Source organism: Ranitomeya imitator, chromosome 1 (genome assembly GCF_032444005.1).
Source record: "Ranitomeya imitator isolate aRanImi1 chromosome 1, aRanImi1.pri, whole genome shotgun sequence".
In the NCBI taxonomy this organism is placed as follows: Eukaryota; Metazoa; Chordata; class Amphibia; order Anura; family Dendrobatidae; genus Ranitomeya; species Ranitomeya imitator.
In genome coordinates, this window is record NC_091282.1 from 305,198,058 (window position 1) to 305,225,142 (window position 27,085).

At 44.4% G+C, this 27,085-nt stretch overlaps 1 protein-coding gene across 2 annotated transcripts in view; it reads right to left on the bottom strand.

Moving 5' to 3' along the window:
* The window catches only part of HNF1A (HNF1 homeobox A), a 30,744-nt gene that overhangs the window by 2,177 nt on the left and 1,482 nt on the right, over positions 1 to 27,085 (bottom strand). The window contains exons 2-8 of one of the 2 annotated variants that reach the window (XM_069757906.1): positions 8,937 to 9,136; positions 8,671 to 8,857; positions 8,174 to 8,382; positions 7,783 to 8,091; positions 7,431 to 7,619; positions 4,489 to 4,610; positions 4,180 to 4,294 (exon numbers count right to left, since the gene is read on the bottom strand). In XM_069757906.1, coding sequence (XP_069614007.1) covers positions 4,180 to 4,294; positions 4,489 to 4,610; positions 7,431 to 7,619; positions 7,783 to 8,091; positions 8,174 to 8,382; positions 8,671 to 8,857; positions 8,937 to 9,136 — 1,331 coding nt within the window. The remainder of the gene's footprint in view (positions 1 to 4,179; positions 4,295 to 4,488; positions 4,611 to 7,430; positions 7,620 to 7,782; positions 8,092 to 8,173; positions 8,383 to 8,670; positions 8,858 to 8,936; positions 9,137 to 27,085) is intronic. The other variant, XM_069757913.1, reaches the window with a different exon arrangement.

The window sequence follows — 27,085 nt, forward strand, 5'->3', positions numbered from 1 at the left end:
AACATATGGAAAACCAAATCCGCTGTGCCCATGGTGCAGAAAATACCGCGCGGGTGCGCTGCGTTGTATTTTCCGCAGCATGCCAATTCTTTGTGCGGATTCCGCAGCGTTTTACACCTGTTCCTCAATAGGAATCCACCGGTGAAATCTGCACAAAAAACACTGGAAATCCACGGTAAATCCACAGGTAAAACGCAGTGCCTTTTACCCGCGGATTTTTCAAAAATGGTGCTGAAAAATCTCATACGAATCCGCAACGTTGGCACATAGCCTTAGGGTTGGGTTGGAATTAGGGTTGTGGTTAGGGTTAGGGGTGTGTTGGGGTTAGGGTTGTGGTTAGGGGTGTGTTGGGGTTAGGGTTGTGATTAGGGTTACGGCTACAGTTGGGATAAGGGTTAGGGGTGTGTTGGAGGTAGAATTGAGGGGTTTCCACTGTTTAGGCACTTCAGGGGGTCTCCAAACGCAACATGGCGCCACCATTGATTCCAGCCAATCTTGTATTCAAAAATTCAAATGGTGCTCTCTCACTTCCGAACCCCGACGTGTGCCCAAACAGTGGTTTACCCCCACATATGGGGTACCAGCATACTCAGGACAAACTGCGCAACAATTACTGGGGTCCAATTTCTCCTGTTACCCTTGAGAAAATAAAAAATTGCTTGCTAAAACATCATTTTTGAGGAAAGAAAAATGATTTTTTATTTTCACGGCTCTGCGTTGTAAACGTCTGTGAAGCACTTGGGGGTTCAAAGTGCTCACCACATATCTAGATAAGTTCCTTGGGGGGTCTAGTTTCCAAAATGGGGTCACTTGTGGGGGGTTTCTACTGTTTAGGCACACCAGGGGCTCTGCAAACGCAACGTGACGCCCGCAGACCATTCCATCAAAGTCTGCATTTCAAAAGTCACTACTTCCCTTCTGAGCCCCCACGTGTGCCCAAACAGTGGTTTACCCCCACACATGGGGCATCAGCGTACTCAGGAGAAACTGGACAACAACTTTTGTGGTCCAATTTCTCCTGTAACCCTTGGGAAAATAAAAAATTCTGGGCTAAAAAATTATTTTTGAGGAAAGAAAACGTATTTATTATTTTCACGGCTCTGCGTTATAAACTTCTGTAAAGCACTTGGGGGTTGAAAGTGCTCACCACACATCTAGATAAGTTCCTTTGGGGGTCTAGTTTCCAAAATGGGGTCACTTGTGGGGGGTTTCTACTGTTTAGGCACACCAGGGGCTCTGCAAACGCAATGTGACGCCCGCAGACCATTCCATCAAAGTCTGCATTTCAAAAGTCACTACTTCCCTTCTGAGCCCCCACGTGTGCCCAAACAGTGGTTTACCCCCACACATGGGGTATCAGCGTACTCAGGAGAAACTGGACAACAACTTTTGTGGTCCAATTTCTCCTGTAACCCTTGGGAAAATAAAAAATTCTGGGCTAAAAAATTATTTTTGAGGAAAGAAAACGTATTTATTTTCACTGCTCTGTGTTATGAACTTCTGTGAAGCGCTTGGGGGTTCAAAGTGCTCACCTCACATCTAGATAAGTTCCTTTCGGGGTCTAGTTTCCAAAATGGGGACACTTGTGGGGGGTTTCTACTGTTTAGCCACATCAGGGGCTCTGCAAACGCAACGTGACACCCACAGAGCATTCCATCAAAGTCTGCATTTCAAAACGTCACTACTTCACTTCCGAGCCCCAGCATGTGCCTAAACAGTGGTTTACCCCCACATATAGGGTATCAGCGTACTCAGGAGAAACTGGACAACAACTTTTGGGGTCAAATTTCTCCTGTTACCCTTGGGAAAATAAAAAATTGCGGGCTAAAATTCATTTTTGAGAAAATAATTTTTTTTTTTTTTTTTTCATGGCTCTGCGTTATAAACTTCTGTGAAGCACTTGAGGGTTCAAAGTGCTCACTACACATCTAGATTAGTTCCTTTGGGGGTCTAGTTTCCAAAATGGGGTAATTTGTGGGGGATCTCCAATGTTTAGGCACACAGGGACTCTCCAAACGCGACATGGTGTCCGCTAATGATTGGAGATAATTTTCCATTTAAAAAGCCAAATGGCGTGCCTTCCCTTCTGAGCCCTGCCGTGCGCCCAAACAGTGGTTTACCCCCACATATGGGGTATCTGCATACTCAGGACAAACTGGACAACAACATTTGTGGTCCAATTTCTCCTATTACCATTGGCAAAATAGGAAATTCCAGGCTAAAAAATCATTTTTGAGAAAAGAAAAATTATTTTTTATTTTCATGGCTCTGCATTATAAACTTCTGTGAAGCACCTGGGGGTTTAAAGTGCTCAGTATGCATCTAGATAAGTTCCTTGGGGGGTCTAGTTTCCAAAATGGGGTCACTTGTGGGGGAGCTCCATTGCATAGGCACACAGGGGCTCTCCAAATGCGACATGGTGTCCGCTAACAATTGGAGCTAATTTTCCATTCAAAAAGTTAAAAGGCGCGCCTTCCCTTCCGAGCCCTGCCGTGTGCCCAAACAGTGGTTTACCCCCACATATGAGGTATCGGCGTACTCGGGAGAAATTGCTCAACAAATTTTAGGATCCATTTTATCCTATTGCCCATGTGAAAATGAAAAAATTGAGGTGAAAATAAATTTTTTGTGAAAAAAAAGTACTTTTTCATTTTTACGGATCAATTTGTGAAGCACCTGAGGGTTTAAAGTGCTCACTAGGCATCTAGATAAGTTCCTTGGGGGGTCCAGTTTCCAAAATGGGGTCACTTGTGGGGGAGCTCCAATGTTTAAGCACACAGGGTCTCTCCAAACGCGACATGGTGTCCGCTAACGATGGAGATAATTTTTCATTCAAAAAGTCAAATGGCGCTCCTTCCCTTCCGAGCCTTACCATGTGCCCAAACAGTGGTTTACCCCCACATGTGAAGTATCGGTGTACTCAGGAGAAATTGCCAAACAAATTTTAGGATCCATTTTATCCTGTTGTCCATGTGAAAATGAAAAAATTGAGGCTAAAAGAATTTTTTTGTGAAAAAAAAGTACTTTTTCATTTTTACAGATCAATTTGTGAAGCACCTGGGGGTTTAAAGGGCTCGCTATGCATCTAGATAAGTTCCTTGGGGCGTCTAGTTTCCAAAATGGGGTCACTTGTGGGGGAGCTCCAATTTTTAGGCACACGGGGGCTCTCCAAATGTGACATGGTGTCCGCTAAAGAGTGCAGCCAATTTTTCATTCAAAAAGTCAAATGGCGCTCCTTCCCTTCCAAGCCCTGCCGTGCGCCCAAACAGTGGTTTACCCCCACATATGAGGTATCAGCGTACTCAGGACAAATTGGACAACAACTTTCGTGGTTCAGTTTCTCCTTTTACCATTGGGAAAATAAAAAAATTGTTGCTGAAAAATCATTTTTGTGACTAAAAAGTTAAATGTTCATTTTTTCCTTCCATGTTGCTTCTGCTGCTGTGAAGCACCTGAAGGGTTAATAAACTTCTTGAATGTGGTTTTGTGCACCTTGAGGGGTGCAGTTTTTAGAATGGTGTCCCTTTTGGGTATTTTCAGCCATATAGACCCCTCAAACTGACTTCAAATGTGAGGTGGTCCCTAAAAAAAATGGTTTTGTAAATTTCGTTGTAAAAATGAGAAATCGCTGGTCAAATTTTAACCCTTATAACTTCCTAGCAAAAAAAAATTTTGTTTCCAAAATTGTGCTGATGTAAAGTAGACGTGTGGGAAATGTTATTTATTAACTATTTTGTGTCACATAACTCTCTGGTTTAAGAGAATAAAAATTCAAAATGTGAAAATTGCGAAATTTTCAAAATTTTCGCCAAATTTCCGTTTTTATCACAAATAAACACAGAATTTATTGACCTAAATTTACCACTAACATGAAGCCCAATATGTCACGAAAAAACAATCTCAGAACCGCTAGGATCCATTGAAGCGTTCCTGAGTTATTACCTCATGAAGGGACACTGGTCAGAATTGCAAAAAACGGCAAGGTCTTTAAGGTCAAAATAGGCTGGGTCATGAAGGGGTTAAAAGGACGGATCAGGCCTGCCAGAATGGTAACTGCATACAAAGCGGCTGTCTGTTGTGGGTCAAAGTGTAGAGCAATGAGTTTGTACTCTCCACCGTGACGGCCTTATTGGCCCCTTAGAGTTTAGGAATGGTAGGTACTATTTCTTACTCACTTACCGGTTGGACTTGGGGAAAGTCGGTGGCTGGGAGCAAGATGCAGGATATTGGTGTCCTGACTCTGAAGCTGGGAACTGTGAGAATCTCCCTGTGCACTAGCATGCAAAGAGTGGATCTGAAGAGAGGAGAATTCTGTAGATTTATCACGCATAATAAATACCAGTCATAAAAGCTCGAGATTATTTTCTCATTACTTCCTAAGTGAGATCAAAGTTTATCGGGGAACGACCCCATATCTGCGGTGTCTTCTATTTATCTGTATGTTTGACAAAATAGAACCAACACTTTATTGTACTGGACTGTAGATACCTGTTTGCTGGGCGTCAGACTGGTTAACGTTCCCAGGTTAGATGTGTCAGTGATGACCATTGTTTGTGGAAAGAAGCTAGCCGATGCATACTGTGCAACATCCGGTTTATGGCTGTATAAAGCTGTAGAAATGAAAAGTTGGGAAAATCTGTAAATGATCCAATTTTAAATAAATGGAACCTGCACTTTTATATATGACTATCAAATTCCAGGGGCATGATTACAGCTGCGGTCACCGAGTAGTGAGCGGTGACTGAGTGGAAGCAAGCTGCAATAGGGAGGATATAAGTCTATATTTTCTCTTTCTTTAGCTCCAGTAAGACAGCCTAACATATTTAAAGCTATTTACCTGCAGATTTACCCTATAGCTGCAGATAAGTAGCATTTTTGGACATGGCGGGTTGCCTTTAACGTTACTTAAAAAGGGTGTCCTACTCGGCAACACTTTCTGAAACCCTATGTTTCCCCACCAGTAAAACAATAACATGTATGCTCACTTCTGGTGCCATTCCAGCAGTGTCAGCAATGACTCTCCCAGGAATTGCGTGACATTATGTCACGCAATGCCTGCAGCCATTCATTTCTGACTTCACTCACCTCTCCTACGGATGTAATTGACATCTTGAGAGCACTACAGCTCTCTCTCTTCCTCTGGATGTCTTGATTTGTCCTAAAGATAGGAGAGAGAAGCCAGCGCTGACTGGCCTCACAGATTGCGTGACATGTCATGCAATCCCTAGGAGAGCCAATGCTGATACCGCTGGAATGGCACTGGAGGTGAATATAGGTGTTGTTATTTTATTGGGGAGAAATATATATGTATGTGTGTGTGTGTATATATATATATATATATATATATATATATATATATATATATATATACATATATACATATATACATATATACAGTGCCTACAAGTAGTATTCTACCCCCTGCAGATTTAGCAGGTTTACACATTTGGAATTAACTTGGCATTGTGACATTTGGACTGTATATCAGCCTGGAAGTGTGAAATGCCCTGCAGCAAAAAAGAATGTTATTTCTTTGTTTATTTTTTTTTTAAATTGTGAAAAGTCTTTTCAGAGGGTCATTTATTATTCAACCCCTCAACCCACCAGAATTCTGTTTGGTTCCCCTAAAGTATTAAGAAGTAGTTCAGGCACAAAGAACAATGAGCTTCACATGTTTGGATTAATTATCTCTTTTTCCAGCCTTTTCTGACTATTTAAGACCCTCCCCAAACTTGTGAACAGCACTCATACATGGTCAACATGGGAAAGACAAAGGAGCATTCCAAGGCCATCAGAGACAAGATCGTGGAGGGTCACAAGGCTGGCAAGGGGTACAAAACCCTTTCCAAGGAGTTGGGCCTACCTGTCTCCACTGTTGGGAGCATCATCCGGAAGTGGAAGGCTTATGGAACTACTGTTAGCCTTCCACGGCCTGGACAGCCTTTGAAAGTTTCCTCCCGTGTCGAGGCCAGGCTTGTCCGAAGAGTCAAGGCTAACCCAAGGACAACAAGGAAGGAGCTCCGGGAAGATCTCATGGCGGTGGGGACATTGGTTTCAGTCAATACCATAAGTAACGTACTCCACCGCAATGATCTCCGTTCCAGACGAGCCCGTAAGGTACCTTTACTTTCAAAGCGTCATGTCAAGGCTCGTCTACAGTTTGCTCATGATCACTTGGAGGACTCTGAGACTGACTGGTTCAAGGTTCTCTGGTCTGATGAGACCAAGATCGAGATCTTTGGTGCCAACCACACACGTGACGTTTGGAGACTGGATGGCACTGCATACGACCCCAAGAATACCATCCCTACAGTCAAGCATGGTGGTGGCAGCATCATGCTGTGGGGCTGTTTCTCAGCCAAGGGGCCTGGCCATCTGGTCCACATCCATGGGAAGATGGATAGCACGGCCTACCTGGAGATTTTGGCCAAGAACCTCCGCTCCTCCATCAAGGATCTTAAGATGGGTCGTCATTTCATCTTCCAACAAGACAATGACCCAAAGCACACAGCCAAGAAAACCAAGGCCTGGTTCAAGAGGCAAAAAATCAAGGTGTTGCAGTGGCCTAGTCAGTCTCCTGACCTTAACCCAATTGAAAATTTGTGGAAGGAGCTCAAGATTAAAGTCCACATGAGACACCCAAAGAACCTAGATAACTTGGAGAAGATCTGCATGGAGGAGTGGGCCAAGATTACTCCAGAGACCTGTGCCGGCCTGATCAGGTCTTATAAAAGACGATTATTAGCTGTAATTGCAAACAAAGGTTATTCCACAAAATATTAAACCTAGGGGTTGAATAATAATTGACCCACACTTTTATGTTTAAAATTTATAAAAATTTAACTGAGCAACAAAACTTTTTGGTTTGTAAGATTTATGCATCTGTTAATAAATCCTGCTCTTGTTTGAAGTTTGAAGGCTCTAACTTATTTGCATCTTATTTAACCTGCTAAATCTGCAGGGGGTTGAATACTACTTTTAGGCACTGTATATATATTTATTTATTTATATATCTATATATACTGTATATTATATATCTCTATCTATGTATATATGTGTGTGTGTGTATATATATATATATATATACCGTATATATATATATATATATATATATATATATATAATATATGTATATTTATTTTTTTAGAATCTTTTCAAAAATCAACAGAGCCAAGTGAAGTTAACATATCTTGTTAGAGAAAAATGCTTATTTTCTGTCCTGCATGTATCATTCACTCTCCAACTGAGGGGCTGGAGGAAAACAAGCAGGGAGGCAAAAGCTGCTGAGACTTCTAGTGCAGTGGAAAAGTGCTAAACATGCAGGATACAAGTCATATGATGTCTAGCAAAAGTGTCATGTCTCCTGTACACACAGTACTGCTTATTCTAAAAATCATGTGAAAGTGCAGTTACACTTCAGCCTTTCTTACCATGTGGAGACTGGAGCTGAGCCATTGTGGCCATGAATGGATTCTGTGTCATATGGCTTTGGACCTGTTGGACTATTGGCTGCTGGTGGGACGGATGGATTTGCTGAGAGAACTGAACAGGCTGCAAGGTGGTCAGACTGCTGCCAACACTGTTTATCACGGGGACACTCTGAGATTGTGACGTTAGACCTGAAATGTAAAGTTAGTATAAAGCCTTACTACTATACAGTGTCTCTGTTGTCTAGGTATCCCTCTTACTTCCAGCTTCTTCCATAAATGAAAGGTAAAGTTTGATCTACGACAGATAAAATATTATACTAGTATCGTTTTACTTGTGTACATATTTCCTCACCTATGACTAAAGTTGAAGGGCCAGAATTGCTAAATGCTGGTCCAATTGTATCTGCGCCAATTGTCATGACACTGGGGAGTGAAGCCATAATGAGGTTTTGTGCTTGGCTCAGTGTGTGCTGTCCATGGTCCAGGCTATGTAGAGCCGTCAGTGTGCTGACCGGTGGAAGGGAGCCCCCTACTGTTGAAATTAGCTTGTCACTGCTCATGAGACTGTGGCTATTCTCCATTCCCGATGGAGACAGGCTGCTTTGGCTGGTTACCATTGCGGTCCCTCGCTCATTGCTAGGGTCTTGGGAATAGCGAAGACCTGTTAAAAAACAAAAAACATTGACAGCATGGGGTGTAGTAACACATCAGAACGTTTTGGGGGAAACAGACATCATTGTTACCTGCTGCTTTGGATGTAGGAAGATCGTGGGCTGACAACGAAGGGGCAGAGCTCTGCTGCCCGTTGTATGTGTCCATTGCAAGCTTGTGTCGAAATGCTTCTTCCTTCCTTCGGTTTGCAAACCAGTTGTACACTCTCACTTCCGTCACTAAGTTAGAGCCTAGTCCTTGCGCTTGTGATGGAGACACCCCTCTCTGTATACACTCTGCCCTTGAGTTGAAGAAAATAAGTCTATTAATGGTTCAGAAACGTTGGTAGAATGTTGTGAGAATGCAACAAATGTGGTCCATGTGTATTCGCGGCCTATACTATGGGCTGATTTGTGCAGACCGCCTGGACATTTCTGATATTATGCCATTTATGTTGAGTGAATTATTATTGAGTTGCATTAGGTTTCTCCAACTTTTTATAAAAATGCCAAGTCGCAACATTTTTGCAATTTCTTTTCAAATCTAAGCTCCTCCGCTTACCTACAGATTTCATATATTTGTTCTTTACCTGTTGCATTCCTCAACAAGTGCTTCACGTTCCTCTTTGCTGGGATTCTTCTGTCTTTCATAGGCTTGGAACAAGATGTGTTGCGAAGCTGGACCCCACTTGAATCGGTTCCTTCTCATTTTCTTATTTGGTACTTCGTCACAAGACATGTCATCTGACATCATGGTTTGGCCTGCGTGTGTGAACTCTGTCATTAAAAGACAAGTATAAGGGCCCCGTATACTTTAATCACAACTGAGGTCTATTAGATATTTAGGCATACTCACGCCTTGCAATTTCTCGCTGTTTACCGACATACCAGGTATACAGGGCTGCCCGCTTTTGGGTTTTCATGGGTGTCCCCTTGTTGAGATGCTGGGATAGATGTGACTGGTTGAGCCCGGTGGTGTCCACCACTTCCCTTTGAGGAATATTGTGCTGTTGTAAGTAGGATTTTACCAGTTTTGCCACATGCCATGGGTCTTCCCTACAAGAAAACAAAAAATTAGTTTGCCATGAAAACTTTTTTTTTTGTTAATCAATACATATTTATAAAAGATCTTTTCTTTTACGAAAAAAAAAAATCAAAATTTCTGTCCTGCTTGGGTGACAGTGTAGATACGTGCCTTTTTTGCGCCACAATTTACCTTAACTGTGTGTGCGCTCACAATGCGGGTGTGTGATTCAGCCTCACAGCATTACAGGCGCAGTGGCCTGGAGAGAGGCAGATTGATATTGGGGGCTGCCCATTCTGGATTCAGTGCAGTGCTTACAAGCAGTGGAGCTTGTAAGCGCTGTCCTGTCTATGAACAGTTGGTTGATCTGGCAATGACCAATAAACTATAAGAATAAGTAGAGCTAGCAGGAGAACTGGGCTAAATATTAATAAAGTTAGTTGCAATGTTTCTAGTTTTTAAAACATGCAAACATACCCATCTACGTAGATATGTTCTTTAAGGCCTCGTTCAGATGTCAGTGATTTTTTTCATGTACATAAGAAGCAGTCCAAGTGTCGTCAGTGTCGTTTTTTTACCGTCGGTGTTGAGCAGAAATAAATGACAAAGCTTCTGATGTACATTACAATGTTAATCACAGACAACACATGGGACTGTACTCATGTTCTTTCCATGATTTTCATGGACCCGTATACTTGTATGAGTAAGATTGATCTGCAAAATTCAGATAAAAACGGACACAAAACAGACAAGTGAACAGCCCCATAGACTATAATGGGTGCATGTTCTTTCTATGAAAAATGGATAGAAGACGCATGTCAAAAATGAAATCTCAATAAGGCCTAAGGTACAATGAGCAGAGTATAGTTAGAATATAAGGGGGGCACTTATAATTTTATTTCCTCCATATTATTGGTCTGATTTGCTCCATTTTTGTGCTACACATTTTTAACGCAACATTTACTGCTTTTGCCCCATTTTTGTCAGCATGTGTGCTCTGTCCATCAGTTTCTTACTTTACTAAGAGTTAAAGGAGTGTGGCCATAGTGTCGTATGGACATGCTCTACATTTCTTTTTTGCGACCTTTTATACTGTTCCATTTTTTTTGCTCAGTTCTACTCCACCAGTGAGGTTGTGTACAATGACTAAGGGCAATGGGCATAAATTTACGATGAGGGTCACTTCTTGAATTGTATATAATTTGGGTTTTCAATCATTGTGGTGAGGGGTGGGTGTTAAAGTTGGTTTGTGACAAATATATTGTGCGGCAAAAAATGTATTCAAAAGCCCACATAGTATTAAAAACAAATACCCGTACAAAGTTTTACCCTTTATTGTAATTTCTATCCTAATTGTCCGCCAGAAAACAAAAACATATGAACAGCCTATAGCTTGTATGTGTCCTGTCCGTGGAAAAAGCAGAACACTCACAACATTTAAGGCTGCAGTCAAAGCTCCATGATTGCACAAACTGACTCTTATCCTGGAATGGGCCACTGCACCCTTCCCCAGACAGATGAGGGCCACAAGTTGGGCTATCAGAGTGGTTGACACCATAGTTCGCCATTACCATCAGAGCCTTCCAAATGTCCTGTACTACATCATAATAAAGCCTGGTAATTCAGTACCACAATGGACATAGAGGTCAGAGCACATACAGTGATCTGACAATAATCCAAAAACATAGAACGAGCTCTGAGACGTGGGAACTCTGCTGACCGCAATCCCTAATCCTCTCCAACCACACTAGAGGCAGCCGTGGATTGCGCCTAATGCTTCCTATGCAACTTGGCACAGCCTGAGAAACTAGCTAGCCTGAAGATAGAAAACAAGCCTACCTTGCCTCAGAGAAATACCCCAAAGGAAAAGGCAGCCCCCACATATAATGACTGTGAGTTAAGATGAAAAGACAAACGTAGAGATGAAATAGATTTAGCAAAGTGAGGCCCGACTTTCTGAACAGAGCGAGGATAGGAAAGGTAACTTTGCGGTCAACACAAAACCCTACAAAAACCACGCAAAGGGGGCAAAAAGACCCTCCGTACCGAACTAACGGCACGGAGGTACACCCTCTGCGTCCCAGAGCTTCCAGCAAGCAGGAAAAAAACAAATAGACAAGCTGGACAGAAAAAACAGTAAACAAAATAGCAAAGCAGAACTTAGCTATGCAGAGCAGCAGGCCACAGGAACGATCCAGGAGGAAACAGGTCCAATACTAGAACATTGACTGGAGGCCAGGATCAAAGCACTAGGTGGAGTTAAATAGAGCAGCACCTAATGACTTCACCACATCACCTGAGGAAGGAAACTCAGAAGCCGCAGTACCACTTTCCTCCACCAACGGAAGCTCACAGAGAGAATCAGCCGAAGTACCACTTGTGACCACAGGAGGGAGCTCTGCCACAGAATTCACAACACTACACACATCTCTGTGTAAGAATATATCAAAATATGTTTGTTTTTAATAGAATTACTGCAACAGAGGTTGGGCATGTAGGTTGATATATGGACACAGCTGTCCATGTATTTTTAGAATGCTTTCTTCAAAAACTGTTCAGTATCTGACTCTTAAATTAGTGAAATATATTTCTTACATTTTTTTATTTTATTTTATTTTTTACTATCTTCCATTGTGAGAAATTTAAATGACTACACTATTAGGGTACCGTCACACTATACGATTTACCTACGATCACGACCAGCGATACGACCTGGCCGTGATCGTAGGTAAATCGTAGTGTGGTCGCTGGGGAGCTGTCACACAGACAGCTCTCCAGCGACCAACGATCCCGAGGTCCTCGGGTAACCAGGGTAAACATCGGGTTACTAAGCACAGGACTGCGCTTAGTAACCCGATGTTTACCCTGGTTACAAGCGTAAAACTAAAAAAAAAAAAAAACAGCACATACTTACATTCTGGTGTCCGTCAGGTCCCTTGCCGTCTGCTTCCCGCACTCACTGACTGCCGGCCGTAAAGTGAAAGTGAAAGCACAGCCGCTGTGCTCTGCTTTCACTTTACGGCCGGCAGTCACAGTGCGGGAAGCAGACGGCAAGGGACCTGACGGACACCAGAATGTAAGTATGTGCTGTTTGTTTTTTTTTAGTTTTACGCTTGTAACCAGGGTAAACATCGGGTTACTAAGCGCGGCCCTGCGCTTAGTAACCCGATGTTTACCCTGGTTACAAGCGAACGCATCGCTGGATCGCATCGCTAGATCGGTGTGACACACACCAATCTAGCGATGACAGCGGGAGATCCAGCGATGAAACAAAGTTCCAAACGATCTGCTACGACGTACGATTCTCAGCAGGATCCCTCATCGCTGCTGCGTGTCAGACACAGCGATATCGTAACGATATCGCTGGAACGTCACGAATCGTACCGTCGTAGCGATCGAAATGGCAGTGTGTGACGGTACCCTTAGATACTGTTTTGTTAGTAAAAGCTGAAGGTTTTTTGTTATCTCTTTATATAAATACTAGATGGTGGCCCGATTCTAACGCATTGGGTATTCTAGAATATGCATGTCCACGTAGTATATTGCCCAGTGACGTAATATATTGGCCAGCCACGTAGTATATTGCCCAGTGACTTAGTATATTGCCCAGCCACGTAGTAGATTGCCCAGTGACGTAACATATTGGCCAGCCACGTAGTATATTGCCCAGCCACGTAGTATATTGCCCAGTTACGTAGTATATTGCCGAGCTACGTAGTATATTGCCCAGTGATGTAATATATTGGCCAGCCACGTAGTATATTGCCTAGTGATGTAGTATATTGCCCAGCCACGTAGTATATTGCCCAGTCACGTAGTATATTGCCTTTTTACGTAGTATATTGCGCAGCCACGTAGTATATTGCCCAGTTACGTAGTATATTGCGCAGCTACGTAGTATATTGCCCAGCCACGTAGTATATTGGCCAGTCACGTAGTATATTGCCCAGCTATGTAGTATATTGCCCAGACACGTAGCATATTGCCCAGCCAGGTTTGTCACAGGTGAAAAAATAAACATATACTCACCTTTCCGAGGGAGCCCTTGTAGTCCACGGCAGGTTCCGGTCCCAGGGTTGGTATGAGCACAGGACCTGTGATGACGTTGCGGTCACATGACCGTGACGTCATGGCAGGTATTTGTAGCGCAGGCGTGCAGGGCCTGTGATGACGTCGCGGTCACATGACACTGACGTCATGGCAGGTCCTTCTGCCACCGGAACCTGCAACGGAAGATGGTGGCCAGCGCGAGCTGCAACGGAGGGTGAGTATAGCAAGTTTTTGTTTTTTTTTTAATTATTTTTAACATTACATTTTTTACTATTGATGCCGCATAGGCAGCGTCAATAGTAAAAATTTGGGGACACACAGGGTTAATAGCGGCGGTAACGGAGTGCGTTACCCGCGGCATAACGCGGTCCGTTACCGCCGGCATTAACCCTGTGGTAGCGGTGACCGTAGGGGAGTATGCGGGCGTCGGGCACTGACTGCGGGGAGTAAGGAGCGGCCATTTTCTTCTGGACTGTGCCCGTCGCTGATTGGTGGCGGCAGCCATGACAGGCAGCTGCCGAGACCAATCAGCGAATGAATAACTGTGACAGAAGGACAGACAGGCGGAAGTGACCCTTAGACAATTACATAGTAGATTTTTGTGTTTTTATTGGATTGTAGTCAGATAATGAGTATTGGTATTTATTATCCTTATGTGGCTCTGAAAGTGTTACGAGTTATCTAGAAACACAGGGCAATAAAGGAAAAGTAGAGGGTAGGGTAACCTTTGGATTCAGAGTTAGAGTTAACACAGTATGTGTCTAAGGGCGCTTTGACATTGCGCTTTTCTGCACATTCGTGAGTCCTGTCAGGGCTTGTGTCCGAACTGCCCTGCGGTATGCGCCAATGGGGCCATAGACCATAATGATGCTGACAGAGCGAACGTGCATCAATCATTTTCGGGTGTATATGCCTACTTGAGGCGGACACTCAAAATCAGAATGAACGTGCGCAATATGAGAACACCCTTAGGATACCTCCTGATGCATTTGTTAAACATATCCATTTCCTTAAGGAGGAAATCGTCCCCGACGCCTTCGCATTGTTTTTTTCTGGGCATGCGCAGTTGCGCTGCCCTTGGCCTTTGTACTTACAGCTCAGGCGCCAGGGGGCGATAATACAGCAAGAGGATGGCTGTGCTGCGTCTGATTAGGAAGGAAAGTCCCACCTCCGGGACGATTTCACGGTATTAGGGGGCACATTTTATAAACGTTTATTTCAGCGTGTGCAGGGAGCATAACAAAAAGAGCCACCTTGTCAGAATGCAGCATTTGTGCTGCACAAGGTGGCTCTTTTAGTTACAAACGCCTAAGGGGGGTGACAGGTTCCCTTTAATCTTTTCTTTAAAAAAAAAAAAAACAGCATAAAATCAGATTTAATTGGGTCATCCAATAAGGGAAGATTAAAGAAATATTCATTGATGAGACTTGTTTACTGTAAATGCAGTGTAAATATAAAATTGTTTGCTCCAGCATGTTGTGATTGCCTTTTAAAATCTTAATGAATCATCAATCTGAATGACTGACCTAAAAGGAACCTGCTACTTGATTCATGCTGCACAAATTACTGGCAGCGTGAATCAGAGAGCGGCTCTGATGCAGAAATATAATATTTCTCACTCTGAAACGCTGGGACGTTTCATAGAAAACCTCTTAAATGTCAGCAGGGGACGAAGTGATTAGGAGGACTGGTCACAAAGGTATGTCCCCCCCTCCTCCCCAATTTCTCTCATCTCACCTAGACTGACTGGTCTCTCCATGTGTGTATGTAAGGAAATACCTGTCAGTCTTTAGGAGCGGGACAGGTAGAAGCTGGTGAAGATATCTCTGACTAATCATCCCTGGCTACTGATTTAAAGTATATTTTCTCTGAAATGCCGCAGAGTTTTAGAGTGAAATATACAGGTCTGCAATGATGGAGCTGCCTGTGCCTCAAGCAGCAACAATCCACTGACAGGTTCCCTTTGGTCATTTCTTCACAAAAATTTAGTTTAATACTTTGTAAAAATCCCTGTGCTCTTCACATTCTGCTCCTCTTTTCCATTTCGCACTGCACTGCTCCATTGCAGAGATATTCACTTGTTTCTTCTGGAGCACAATATGTGAAATCTCTGAAGAATTTCCCATTTGTCTGCAAGCAGAATCTTTTCTGATGGCATGCACTTTCACCCCTCCCTCCCAGACACTGCCAATCACAGCTTGAGATTGCTAGACAGCTAGATCAGCTTCTGAGCTGTTATCGTCAACGACTGGGAAGGAAGGAAGGAGTGAAAGAGCAAACATCTAAAGACTCAGAAGAAATGCCCAGTTGGATTGCAGGGAGAGATTTCACATGGTGCGCTCCAGAAGAAACAAAATTGAATATATCTTCAATGGAGTGATGCAGTGTAGAGTGAAGGGAGTGACAGAATCAGGGAATTTAGGGATATTTAAAAGGTTTTTAACTCAATTTTTTTCTTTAAAGTATTCTAGGTTCTGGACATTCGAAGAAGATTGAGACTTAATCTGTTTGCCATAGTTGGAGGCAAGAATGTGTATACTCATTTGTTTGGAATTCCCCTGTTTTGTGCTACAGCAGAACACCTCTCTAAGGCTACGTTCAGACTAGCGTTGTGCTAGTGTGCGTCGCATTAGCGTCGGGCGACGCAGCGGCGACGCACGCGTCATGCGCCCCTATGTTTAACATGGGGGACGCATGCGTTTTTGTTTGTTGCGTTTTGCGACGCGTGCGTCTTTTTTGCCGCTAGCGTCGGACCAAGAAAACGCAACAAGTTGCATTTTTCTTGCGTCCGATTTTCAGCAAAAAACGACGCACGCGTCGCAAAACGCAGCGTTTTTGCGTGCGTTTTGCCGCGTTTTTCGGTGCGTGTTGCGTCGCCGACGCAGCGGCGCACAACGCTAGTCTGAACGTAGCCTAAATTTCTGCAACATGGTGGGTGCCTGCAGTGGCTTCCTCTGATCCTAACAGCGGCTGTGTCAAAGTCCCTAGCAAAGTACTGGAGGAGAGTTACGTCTCACTGAGGCTATTAGCGGCCATTTTAGGGGCTGGGATTTTTTGGACAACCATTGAGAAGGTGGGAGGTTGACCACCATCTCTCTACGCCAGGGTGTGGTCTGGGGTTTAAATAGTCGGCCTCCAGAAGCATTCAGTGTGTCTGGAGAGGCTAACTCCAGTGTAGTGTTTGTGTTTTTTCTAACCCTGAGGGGGCGGATTCCTGCAGACGTATGGATTGTGATATACCATTTTGTTTTGTTTTCCTGTTTTGCCCACAGGGCCGTGTTTATTTTTACTTTACCATGGTTTATGCTGCATGTATATAATAGAGACTGTGTTCCCGTGCTGATAAAATAAAAACATCTGTGCTGGCACCGTTCCAGTGGTGTCCGTACTACTCCAGTGGTGTCTGCACTCTTTCCCAGAGCTCTCGTTTGTAATATGACATGTGGGCCCCATGCCCAATCAGCGCTGGCTTCACTGCCCTCACCTACGGACAAATCAAACATCAAGAGGAAGTAGGACAGCAGCCGCAGTCCTTACTATTTGTTGATGTTCAATACTTCTGAAGTTGGGAGTAGTGGTGCCAGCACTGATTGGGCGCGAGGCTCACGTGTGGTCATAACTGCACGAGAGCTACAGGATCGCGAGTGACGACACCAGTGGAACAGCGTGAGCACTGGAAATGAGTATAGGTGTTTTTTATTTTATTGGCACCAAACATTCAGATCGAGAAGGGGGTTATCCTAATAGTGGACAACTCCTTTAAAGGGAATCTGTCACCCCAAAAATCGTATATGATCTAAGGCCACCGTCATCAGGGGCTTATCTACAGCATTCTGTAATGCTGTAGATAAGCCCCCGATGTAACCTGAAAGGTAAGAAAAACAGGTTATATTATACTCACCCAGGGGCGGTCCCGCTGCAGTCCGGGTCCGATGGGCGTCGCGGTCCGGGTCCGGCGCCTCCCATCTTCATACAATGACGTCCTCTTCTTGTCTCCTGGCAGTGGCGCAGGCGTATTTTGTCTGCCCTGTTGACTGAGCAAAGTACTGCAGTGCGTAGGCGTCGGGAAATGTCAGAGAGGCCCGATGCCTGCGCACTACAGTACTTTAGGGCAGACAAAGTACGCCTGCGCCGGAGCCACGGCAGGAAGACAAGAAGAGGACGTCATTGTATGAAGATGGGAGGCGCCAGACCCGGACCGCGACGCCCATCGGACCCGGACCTCAGCGGGACCACCCCTGGGTGAGTATAATATAACCTGTTTTTCTTACCTTTCAGGTTACATCGGGGGCTTATCTACAGCATTACAGAATGCTGTAGATAAGCTTCTGATGCCGGTGGCCTTAGCTCATATACGATTTTCTCTTACCCCCCATGACGGCACCACGGCAGGGACAGGAAACTTACAGGTGAAAAAAGCGGTACCTCTCTCCCACATCAGTTCGGTTTCCTGTCCCTGATGGGGAACCTGAACCTGCAGCATGATATTCGTGGGATGCCGGGGGTCCATCGGTTCTATTACTGGCAGCGGGGGGCCCTGCCTCGGACACAGTGGATATCCTCCCCGAAGGCCATGATCACGGGGTCGGCGGGCCTTGTGCGTGAGCGGGGGAGAAGCAGTGAAGAAAAAATCCAGTCTGCTTCTCCCCATAAAAAATTAGCAGCCGGTAATAGGTGACGGCGGTCACCTGGTTTCTTACCGCTGGTTCTCCTGCTGGGTGTCATGGAGTGGCGCTCCCTCCATTGTGCGCCGTCGTGCGCCTGTAACCCTAGGGAGGCTAAGGCTGGTCAGGTGCGGTGGTGGCCTCTTTCAACTTGATAATCTGGCAGTCGGTGGAATGGATGCTCCCTCCAGGAAGCAAGACGCCGGGGAAACGAACACGTGCGTACTGGCCACAAAGCATTCTGGTAATCCCAGAATGCTCAGCGCAGGGGTCACTTCCGGGGCGTCGCACGGCATCTTTGGGTAATGGATCCAGCGGTGCGCCGCCCCGCTTACGCATAAGAGGGGCAGAAAACAGCATGGCCGTGCTCAGAAGTAGTCTCACCATGAGTGAGAAGGAGCAACCTGCAGAAGAAATTCTGCAGTCCCCCCGAAAAAGCGCCAACCGCAGCAACGTCAGCAGCACCATCACCAGCAGCGGCGACAGCATGATACTCCTTCCCAGCGTCGCAGCTCAGGATCTCAACGTAGCAGAGGCTCGGGTGGATCCGGAAGGCCAGTAACGGTTCAAGTCGAGGAAGCTACTCCTACGCCAGAACCGGTATCCCCCTTAAATTAGGAGGGTAAGTGATCTTCGTGAATGCTCATTTTCTAAAAGGGGTTTTATTGTTTTTCTTAGGGGAAGAAGTGTACAGATCTGCTCTGTAGAATTGCCTGCTACATGGGTAAAAAAAAACTCTGTGCCATATACATAGAAAATACCATTTCCGAAGAGTCCTCAAGATTCGCATCTGACTTAAAACAGTTAAATAAATCCCAGGTGGAGGATGCGTTAAAAAGTGCCAAAGGTTTAAAAAGGAAACATAGGTCCAATCACAGATCCCCGGAACCAAGTTCCAGCGAAGAAGATGGCAATACCTCTAATTCAGACAGTTCGCTTTCCTCTCTATCATCCTCTTCTTCCTCGGAGGGGGGCCGCAATTGCTTTCCCATTGATGAGACAGACGCTTTAGTAAAAGCGGTAAGAACAACCATGGGACTAGTAGAGACCAAATCCAAGAAAACCGCACAAGACTTTGTTTAGCGGTCTGGAACAAAGAAAACGAAGAGCGTTTCCAGTAAATTATAAAATACATGCCCTAATAAAAAATAGAGTGGAAGAGGCCAGACAAAAAAGTCCTCTTAACCCCGAAAAGGAAATATCCTTTTGACAACCCAGCCTGTTCTTCCTGGAGTAAGGCACCAAAACTGGATGTCGCCATTGCAAAAGCATCGAAAAAATTTGCTTTACCTTTTGAAGATATGGGGACTCTATGGATAAGAAGGCTGAGGTATTTCTAAAAGGTTCTTGGGAAGCTGCTGGGGGAGGACTAAAACCAGCTATAGCCGCCACATGTACCGCCAGGGCATTAATGGTGTGGTTAGATCATTTACAATCACAACTAAAAGATCTCCGAGAGAATCAGTATTAGATTCAATCTCAATAATGGAAGGAGCGGCTGCGTTTCTAGCAGACGCATCTATAGACTCTGTGAGATTGGCGGCAAGAGCTGCTTCCTTTTCAAATGCAGCAAGGAGGGCTTTATGGCTCAAATGTTGGCCGGGGGACCTACAAACGAAAGCCAAATTATGTTCTATACCCTGTGAAGGGGAGTTCCTATTAGGCCCTACCTTAGATGATATCCTGGAGAAAGCGGGGGACAAGAAAAAAGCCTTTCCGGGGTTCCCTAACCAATTATATAAACGGTCCTTTCGGAACAGAAAATTCATGCATAGAAGGCCCCAAAAAAATCAGTAAGAAGGATGGGACGATAAAAAATTTAAGGGAAAAGGCTACTTGTTCAACAAGCCTGACACCATAAAACAACCCCAATGAAGGTTGTCCCCAGACTGGCAAACTTTCTTCCAGCCTGGGAAGAAATATTGGGGAGCCTATGGACACTAAATATGATTATAAACGGGGCTGAAACTAATATTCCATACAATGCTGTCTTGTCACTTTGTCATGACACCACAAAGGAAAGCGGAGGCCGAATAGCTGGGCCTTCAAAAGGAGATACAAACGCTATTAGCAAAGAATGTCCTACAGGAGGTCCCAAACCAGGAGAGAGGTATGGGATACTACTCTCCTCTGTTTCTTCGGATGAAACCGGTTGGAACTTACAGGACGATAATTTTAAAAAAATGGAACCAGTACCTAGTGACGGAGAGTTTCAAGATGGAAACAATAAAGACATGTGTGAGAACGCTTTATCCGTCTTGTTTTATGACTGTCATCGATCTAAAGGATACATATTACCATGTACCCATACACCCAGACTACCAGAAATTTCTCAGAGTGGCGGTATTAATGCAGGGAGAGTTAAAGCACTACCAATTCAGGGCCCTTCCCTTCGGCCTAGCCATAGCCCCGAGGGTATTTACGAAGTTGATGGCGGAGGTCATGGCTCACATAAGAGAGCAAAACATTAATAGTTCCATATTTGGACGACCTCCTGGTAGTTGGCAAAACTCCCCTCCACTGCACTCAACAATTGAACAAATTGATGACATCCCTGATAAACCTAGGTTGAATGTTGAACCTAGCAAAGTCCAGAATCATTCCAACCCAAGTACAACAATACTTGGGGTTAATAATAGACTCAAACCGGCAAGAATGCCGCCTTCCAGGGGAAAAAGTTTCAAATATGGTCTAACTGGTAGAACAACTCAGAGAGTCTCCAGTAGTAACTCTACGAAAAGCGATGTCCATACTGGGATTGATGACAGCCTGTCTTCCAGCGGTCCAATGGGCCCAGAGTCACACCAGAGACCTCCAGTGGGAGATCTTAGAAGCAGATTCTATGTTAAAAGGGAATTTAGAAAAGCATTTAAAAATCTCCTTGTAAACAATACATTCCCTAGCTTGGTGGGTGAATCCACACAATCTAACCAGGGGTGTTCCATGGGTACGGCCAACATCTATAACCCTAACTACCGACACAAGTCCTTGGGGTTGGGGGCTCATGTAGACAACCGGATTGCTCAAGGATCATGGTCGGAGGAAGAAAAACTGGGTTCCTCAAACATGAAAGAACTCTTAGCAGTAAAATATGCAATCATCCACTTCCTACACTCCCTCCATTCACATCACGTGAGGGTATTATCGGACAACAGGGTGGTGCTAGCCTACTTAAATCACCAAGGGAGGCACGAGATCTCGTACACTGATGGAAGTGACAAAATCCATTCTATTGTTAGCAGAGACCAATCTGTTGTCACTGTCAGCCTTTCACATCAAGGGGTCGGAAAATCAAACTGCAGATTTTCTAAGCCGAACACAACTCAAACAGGGAGAGTGGGAATTGAATCAGGCAGTCTTCAACCACATAGTACAATTGTGGGGTCTCCCAGAAATAGATTTATTTGCGAACAACCAAAACCGGAAAACTCGGACCTTTTGTTCAATCGACCCGTGCGGGAACCCGGTGACCCTAGATGCCTTTTCAGTTCCATGGAATTTTCATCTAGCCTATGTGTTTCCCCCAATAGCGCTAATTCCTTTAGTGTTGAGAAAGATTAGGGAAGATGGAGCGAGAGTCATCATGATAGCTCCCTTTTGGCCAAAGAGAGCATGGTTTCCATGGCTAAGGGTAATGTCTTTAACAGACCATTGGGTCCTTCCAGAGATTCCGAACCTGCTGTATCAGGGGCCAGTAAACCACCCGCAAGTAAAGAACTTGCATATGACGGCCTGGAATTTGAAAGGAAGCTTCTAATCAAGAGAGGGTTCTCTTCAAATCTAGTCTCCACTCTTCTGCTAAGTAGAAAACCAGTGACTACTAGGGCGTATGGGAAGGTTTGGCGGAGATTTTTATCAGTATCCGGTGCCAGTTTATCTGAGGAAATCCCAATTCAGAAGGTACTAGAGTTTCTTCAGAAGGGGCTAGAAAAAGGCTTAGCTACAAGCACGCTTAAAGTCCAGGTAGCAGCGCTGGGGGCCCTTTACAACTGTGACTTGGCAGGGAACCGCTGAGTAAAGAGATTCATTAAGGCCTATTCACTAGAGATTCACTAGACCAGTGGTACACCATACTACACCTCCCTGGGATCTAAATCTAGTTCTCTCCGCACTAACCAAAGCACCTTTTGAGCCACTGTCCCAAGCCTCTTTAAAAATAAGATCTCTAATGACCTCCCTTCTTATGGCACTAACGTCAGCACGGAGGATTAGTGGCATGCAGGCCCTATCGGCATACCCACCTCTGACACGCATACTAGATGACAGAGTAATCCTTAAAACCGATCCATCCCATCTTCCTAAAGTGGCATCACGTTTCCATAGATCTCATGAGATCTCGTTACCCTCTTTCTTTCCAAATCCCAGAAATAGGAAAGAGGAACATCTACACACACTAGACGTTAAAAGATGTTTAGTCCTATATCTAGCGGCCACAAGAGACTATAGGAAGGATAGGGCTCTGTTTGTGTGTTTTCAGGGTCCAAATAAAGGGCATAAAGCATCGAAGGCCACACTTGCGAGATGGATAAGGGACGCCATCATCCTCTCGTATTTGTCAAGTAAAGAAGCCATTCCAGAACAAGTCAGAGCTCATTCAACCAGATCGGTGGCGACCTCCTGGGCAGAGAGCGCAGGAGCATCAATTGAACAGATATGTAGGGCGGCCACTTGGTCGTCTCCTTCCACATTCTTTAAGCACTACCAAATAGACCTGACTCCCTCTTCAGACCTCACCTTTGGTAGAAGGGTTCTAGAGGCATTGGTCCCTCGCTAATGTACATCTATGAAATTCTCTCCGTGGTGCCGTCATGGGGGTAAGAGAATATCTTAGTTACTTACCGATAACAGTATTTCTCTGATCCTATGACGGCACCTGTACATTCCCTCCCTTCACGTGTGAGTGTGAACACTAGAGTTAGTCTTAATACTTAGTCACGCGGTGCCTCTGATAAGTTAAAATTAAAATGTTGTTTGATAACATTTAAGTTACAGCTGAAGTTCTATTAAGTCTCTGTAAACCAACTGATGTGGGAGAGAGGTACAGCCTCTTTCACCTGTAGGTTTCCTGTCCCTGAAGGTGGATCCCTCTCTCTCCGTGGTGCCGACATGGGATCAGAGAAATACCGTTATCGGTAAGTAACTACGATATTTGGGGTGACAGATTCCCTTTAAGTTTGTTTTTATAAACTGCAGCAATTTCTGTTTACATCTATAATGGGCCCATGTTGTGATAGTATATATGATACACTGCCTATATTTTTGCATGTTTTGGCTTTTTCTGTATATTCATTTATGGCTGCAATCAGGGAGAAACATAGCTTAAAATACATATCTACCGTAATAAGAACAAATAGGAACCAAATACACAAATTGAGAGAAATGACCGATTCTCAGTGTCAGTGACTTGAAGTTCTAGATGTAGATAATAAGCTAATGCTGGTTCCTTATAGACATATTTCTATATTATCTACTTATATAATTGTCTACGGGTCACTTCCGTCTGTCTGTCCTTCTGTCACAGATATTCATTGGTCGCGGCCTCTGTCTGTCATGGAAATCCAAGTTGCTGATTGGTCACGGCAAAACAGCCACAACCAATCAGCGACGGGCACAGTCTGGAAGAAAATGGCCGCTCCTTACTCCCCGCAGTCAATGCCCGGCGCCCGTATACTCCCCTCCAGTCACCGCTCACACAGGGTTAATGCCAGCGGTTACAGACCGCATTGTGCCGCGGGTAACGCACTCCGTAACCGCTGCTATTAACCCTGTGTGTCCCCAACTTTTTACTATTGATGCTGCCTATGCGGCATCAATAGTAAAAAAAAAATGTAATGTTAAAAATAATAAAAAAAAAAAAAAAAAACTGCTATTCTCACCCTCCGTCGTCGCGTCCTCTCCTCGGCAGTGCAAGCGGCAGGTTCCGGGGCCAAGGATGGTATGCAAGAAGGACCTTCCATGACGTCACGGTCATGTGACCGCGACGTCATCACAGGTCCTGCGCTCATCCAACCCTGGGACCGGAAGCTGCCGCCTGCACCGCACACAGGCGACAGGACTACAAGGGCTCCCTCGGAAGGTGAGTATATGTTTATTTTTTATTTTAACTCGTTTTTTTAACCTGTTACATACGTGTCTGGGCAATATACTACGTGGCTGGCCAATATACTACGTGGCTGGGCAGTATACTACGTGGCTCTGTGCTGTATACTACGTGGCTCTGTGCTGTATACTACGTCGCTGTGCAATATACTACGTCGCTGGGTAATATACTACGTGGCTGGGCAATATCCTACGTGGCTGGGCAATATCCTACGTGGCTGGGCAATATCCTACGTGACTGGGCAATATACTACGTGGCTGGGCAATATCCTACGTGGCTGGGCAATATCCTACGTGGCTGGGCAATATCCTACGTGGCTGGGCAATATACTACGTGGCTGGGCAATATCCTACGTGGCTGGGCAATATCCTACGTGGCTGGGCAATATACTACGTGGGCTGTGCAATATACTACGTGGACATGCATATTCTAGAATACCCGATGCGTTAGAATCGAGCCACCATCTAGTGTGCATAGTAATACTCTCTAGACCAGAGATTCCCAACCTGGAGGTCGGGACCTACATCTGGATATCTGGCTTGTGGAACCATGATTTGTGTCTGGCCGCTATCTGCCAGTTTGGTGTATTTCACCAGGTCTACAAAACATCTAGGAAGGGTAGGTCTTCAGATGGTGTCTTTTAGGAAGGGCAGGTCTTCAGATGGTGTCTTTTAGGAAGGGCAGGTCTTCAGATGGTGTCTTTTATGAGAAGCCTCACACAGATCTGGATATGCATATACTGGCCTTATGGTTGGAGAGCTATATTATGAGACATAGGATAATACTGCTATGGGGGTGCCTGAATCTGGATGTGTTAGCGTGGTGGGAGTGTTTGATGTAAGAATATTGAATGAGGATAAGGTGGGAATCCCTGGATGTAAGTATTCTGCCTTGGTTTAATTTCTGTGGAGAATCTTTTGTTGTCTTAATACCGATAATGTGGGCTCTGGGTGTCACTACTGGTGGTGGAGAGGGATCTTTAAATGTGGCTTGCGACTGTCTGTCAAAGCTAAATGTAGCTCTTAATGTTAGAAAGGTTGGGGAACATTGCTCTAGATCATAAAATAATTATTTGTAGCATTGAAGTGTTCACATTTTCTCCACAAATGGAACAAAGAATGACTTGTACAGGCCTAAGGGCATTAATGCATCTTAGAGCCATACGTCATGCTTAGGTGGGTGGAATATTAACCTTCGTCAGGCTGCATCATTTTACAACGTTAACAGGCTGCAGAGGTACATTTGTACCTTCATGTATATTTTTTTTTAAATTTGGCCAATATATTCTGGACCAAAACTGCAGAGATGTCACGAAATTTCAGCCCTCTACGGCTTTTCGAAAAAAAAAAGTTATTGCAATTTTAAAACGGAATAGTTACAATTGTACCTACTCAGCCGGACGAAGGTTAAACTATGGCTTACATACTTGCACACTATGAAATGTAGAACAGATATAAGAATTACAGTTATTGGCAGCAGAATAGTAGAAAGTTAGCCATGTCTAGGCATTGAAATGAAATTACTCTGAAATCTATTTAGTATAACTATAACACAATGGAAACCAGTGCGTTATGATATTTTGTGGGACACATGGCATTTGGTTTGTTGAATTATTGTTTCAAATAAAGGAGGTTGTTTCACAATGATAAGCTTTCTCAAGTCACATCTGTGAGGTCATCAGTAGAGATGAGCGAATTTGCTCAGGGTTCCCTTCATCAAGCTATAGCGCTTGCCTAATAAGCTGCAGCAGAAACCCGCCTTCCTGGATGGCAGCGGCTGATCTGCGCCACAGCTTCATGTGTCGCAGCTATGTAAGTCACAACATATGCATGGAGGGCCCAACAAACAGGCTGCAGCCTGCAGCTTATTAGGCAAGCGCTATAGCTTGCTGAATAAGAGGGAACCCGAGCAAATTCGCTCATCTCTAGTCATCAGCTCACTGGATGGGCCTTGCTCATGTACCTCTTGTTGATCAGCCTTGGGGGAAATGTAGCATTACACATGAAATAGCTGACCCATGTAAGATTGTATATGCCTGACCTTTTAACTTGGAGACTCTCTTGTATGGCTTTCAGAACGGGACCCCAATTTAATGCCATATGGCGTAATCGGTTGTATGGACAGGGACTGTTTTCATAAGACAACCCATGTTAAACATAGAATGTTGTGAATTGTACTGTCATTCTCTGTTCTGCTGAGATCCATCACTGCTTTTTTATAATGGAAGAGAACATGAAATGTTCCATGTGTAAGTGAAAATGTAGTAAAACAAAAATGGTTGATTGTATAAGTAGATATTGTCATTAAATTTTGGATATTTCAGAGCTGCATTATGTGCTAAGAGTGTGTCCATACACACCTGGACACACAAGGCAAACCCTCCCCCAGCGCCAAATGGTGCCTCTCTACGCTACCGATACCTTCTTATCTGAGCACAAAGTCCAACCTGACGGTAAACAATAACTGCTATGTACTAGGGACATGGAGCTGCACTTATATCAAGGGGCCACCTGTGTTCCATAGGGTCTTTTGCAAAACAAGCATATAAATGTCCCGAACTGAAAAAGATTAATGATGTAGTCAACCTTCAGACTTATTTATGGATAGGATGAATCCAAAAGTACCATGAAACAAAATTCTCTTTCTCAGTCTCTTTACATAAATGATTACCTCGTGATCTCCAGGAAATGCCATCTTGTGCAGTACGTGTACAATGTCTTAGACGGATCTTGTAGAAATATACAGATGCTTTTCTGGGTACATGTGATGCCCCTCAGCCCCATAGTCTATCCTTAAAGGTCATTTCTAAGGGCGTTTTCACCTCCCTTTTGTTCCGTGAACAATAAGTAACCCAGTTAGTTAGTTATCAACTCAGTGGAAACAAGAGGCTGGTTGATAATTTATAGCACCTTAACCAATTTAAATGGAAAGTTCATATGAAGAGATTTCTATCTCAGTAGACCCAAAACAGGCATACACTGTCTCTTATTTCATTCTGTAGGTTGCATGGGGCTGAAGCACAGTACCTTGCTACTAAGCTAACCAGAGAGCAGATCATATTCTAGAACTGGACTGAACCTGGGATTGCAAGGTGGACATGGTCAGAGGTAAGAGTGATTGGCTACCCGAAGACATACTTGGTCAGGACTGCTCCGGAAAATTGGGAA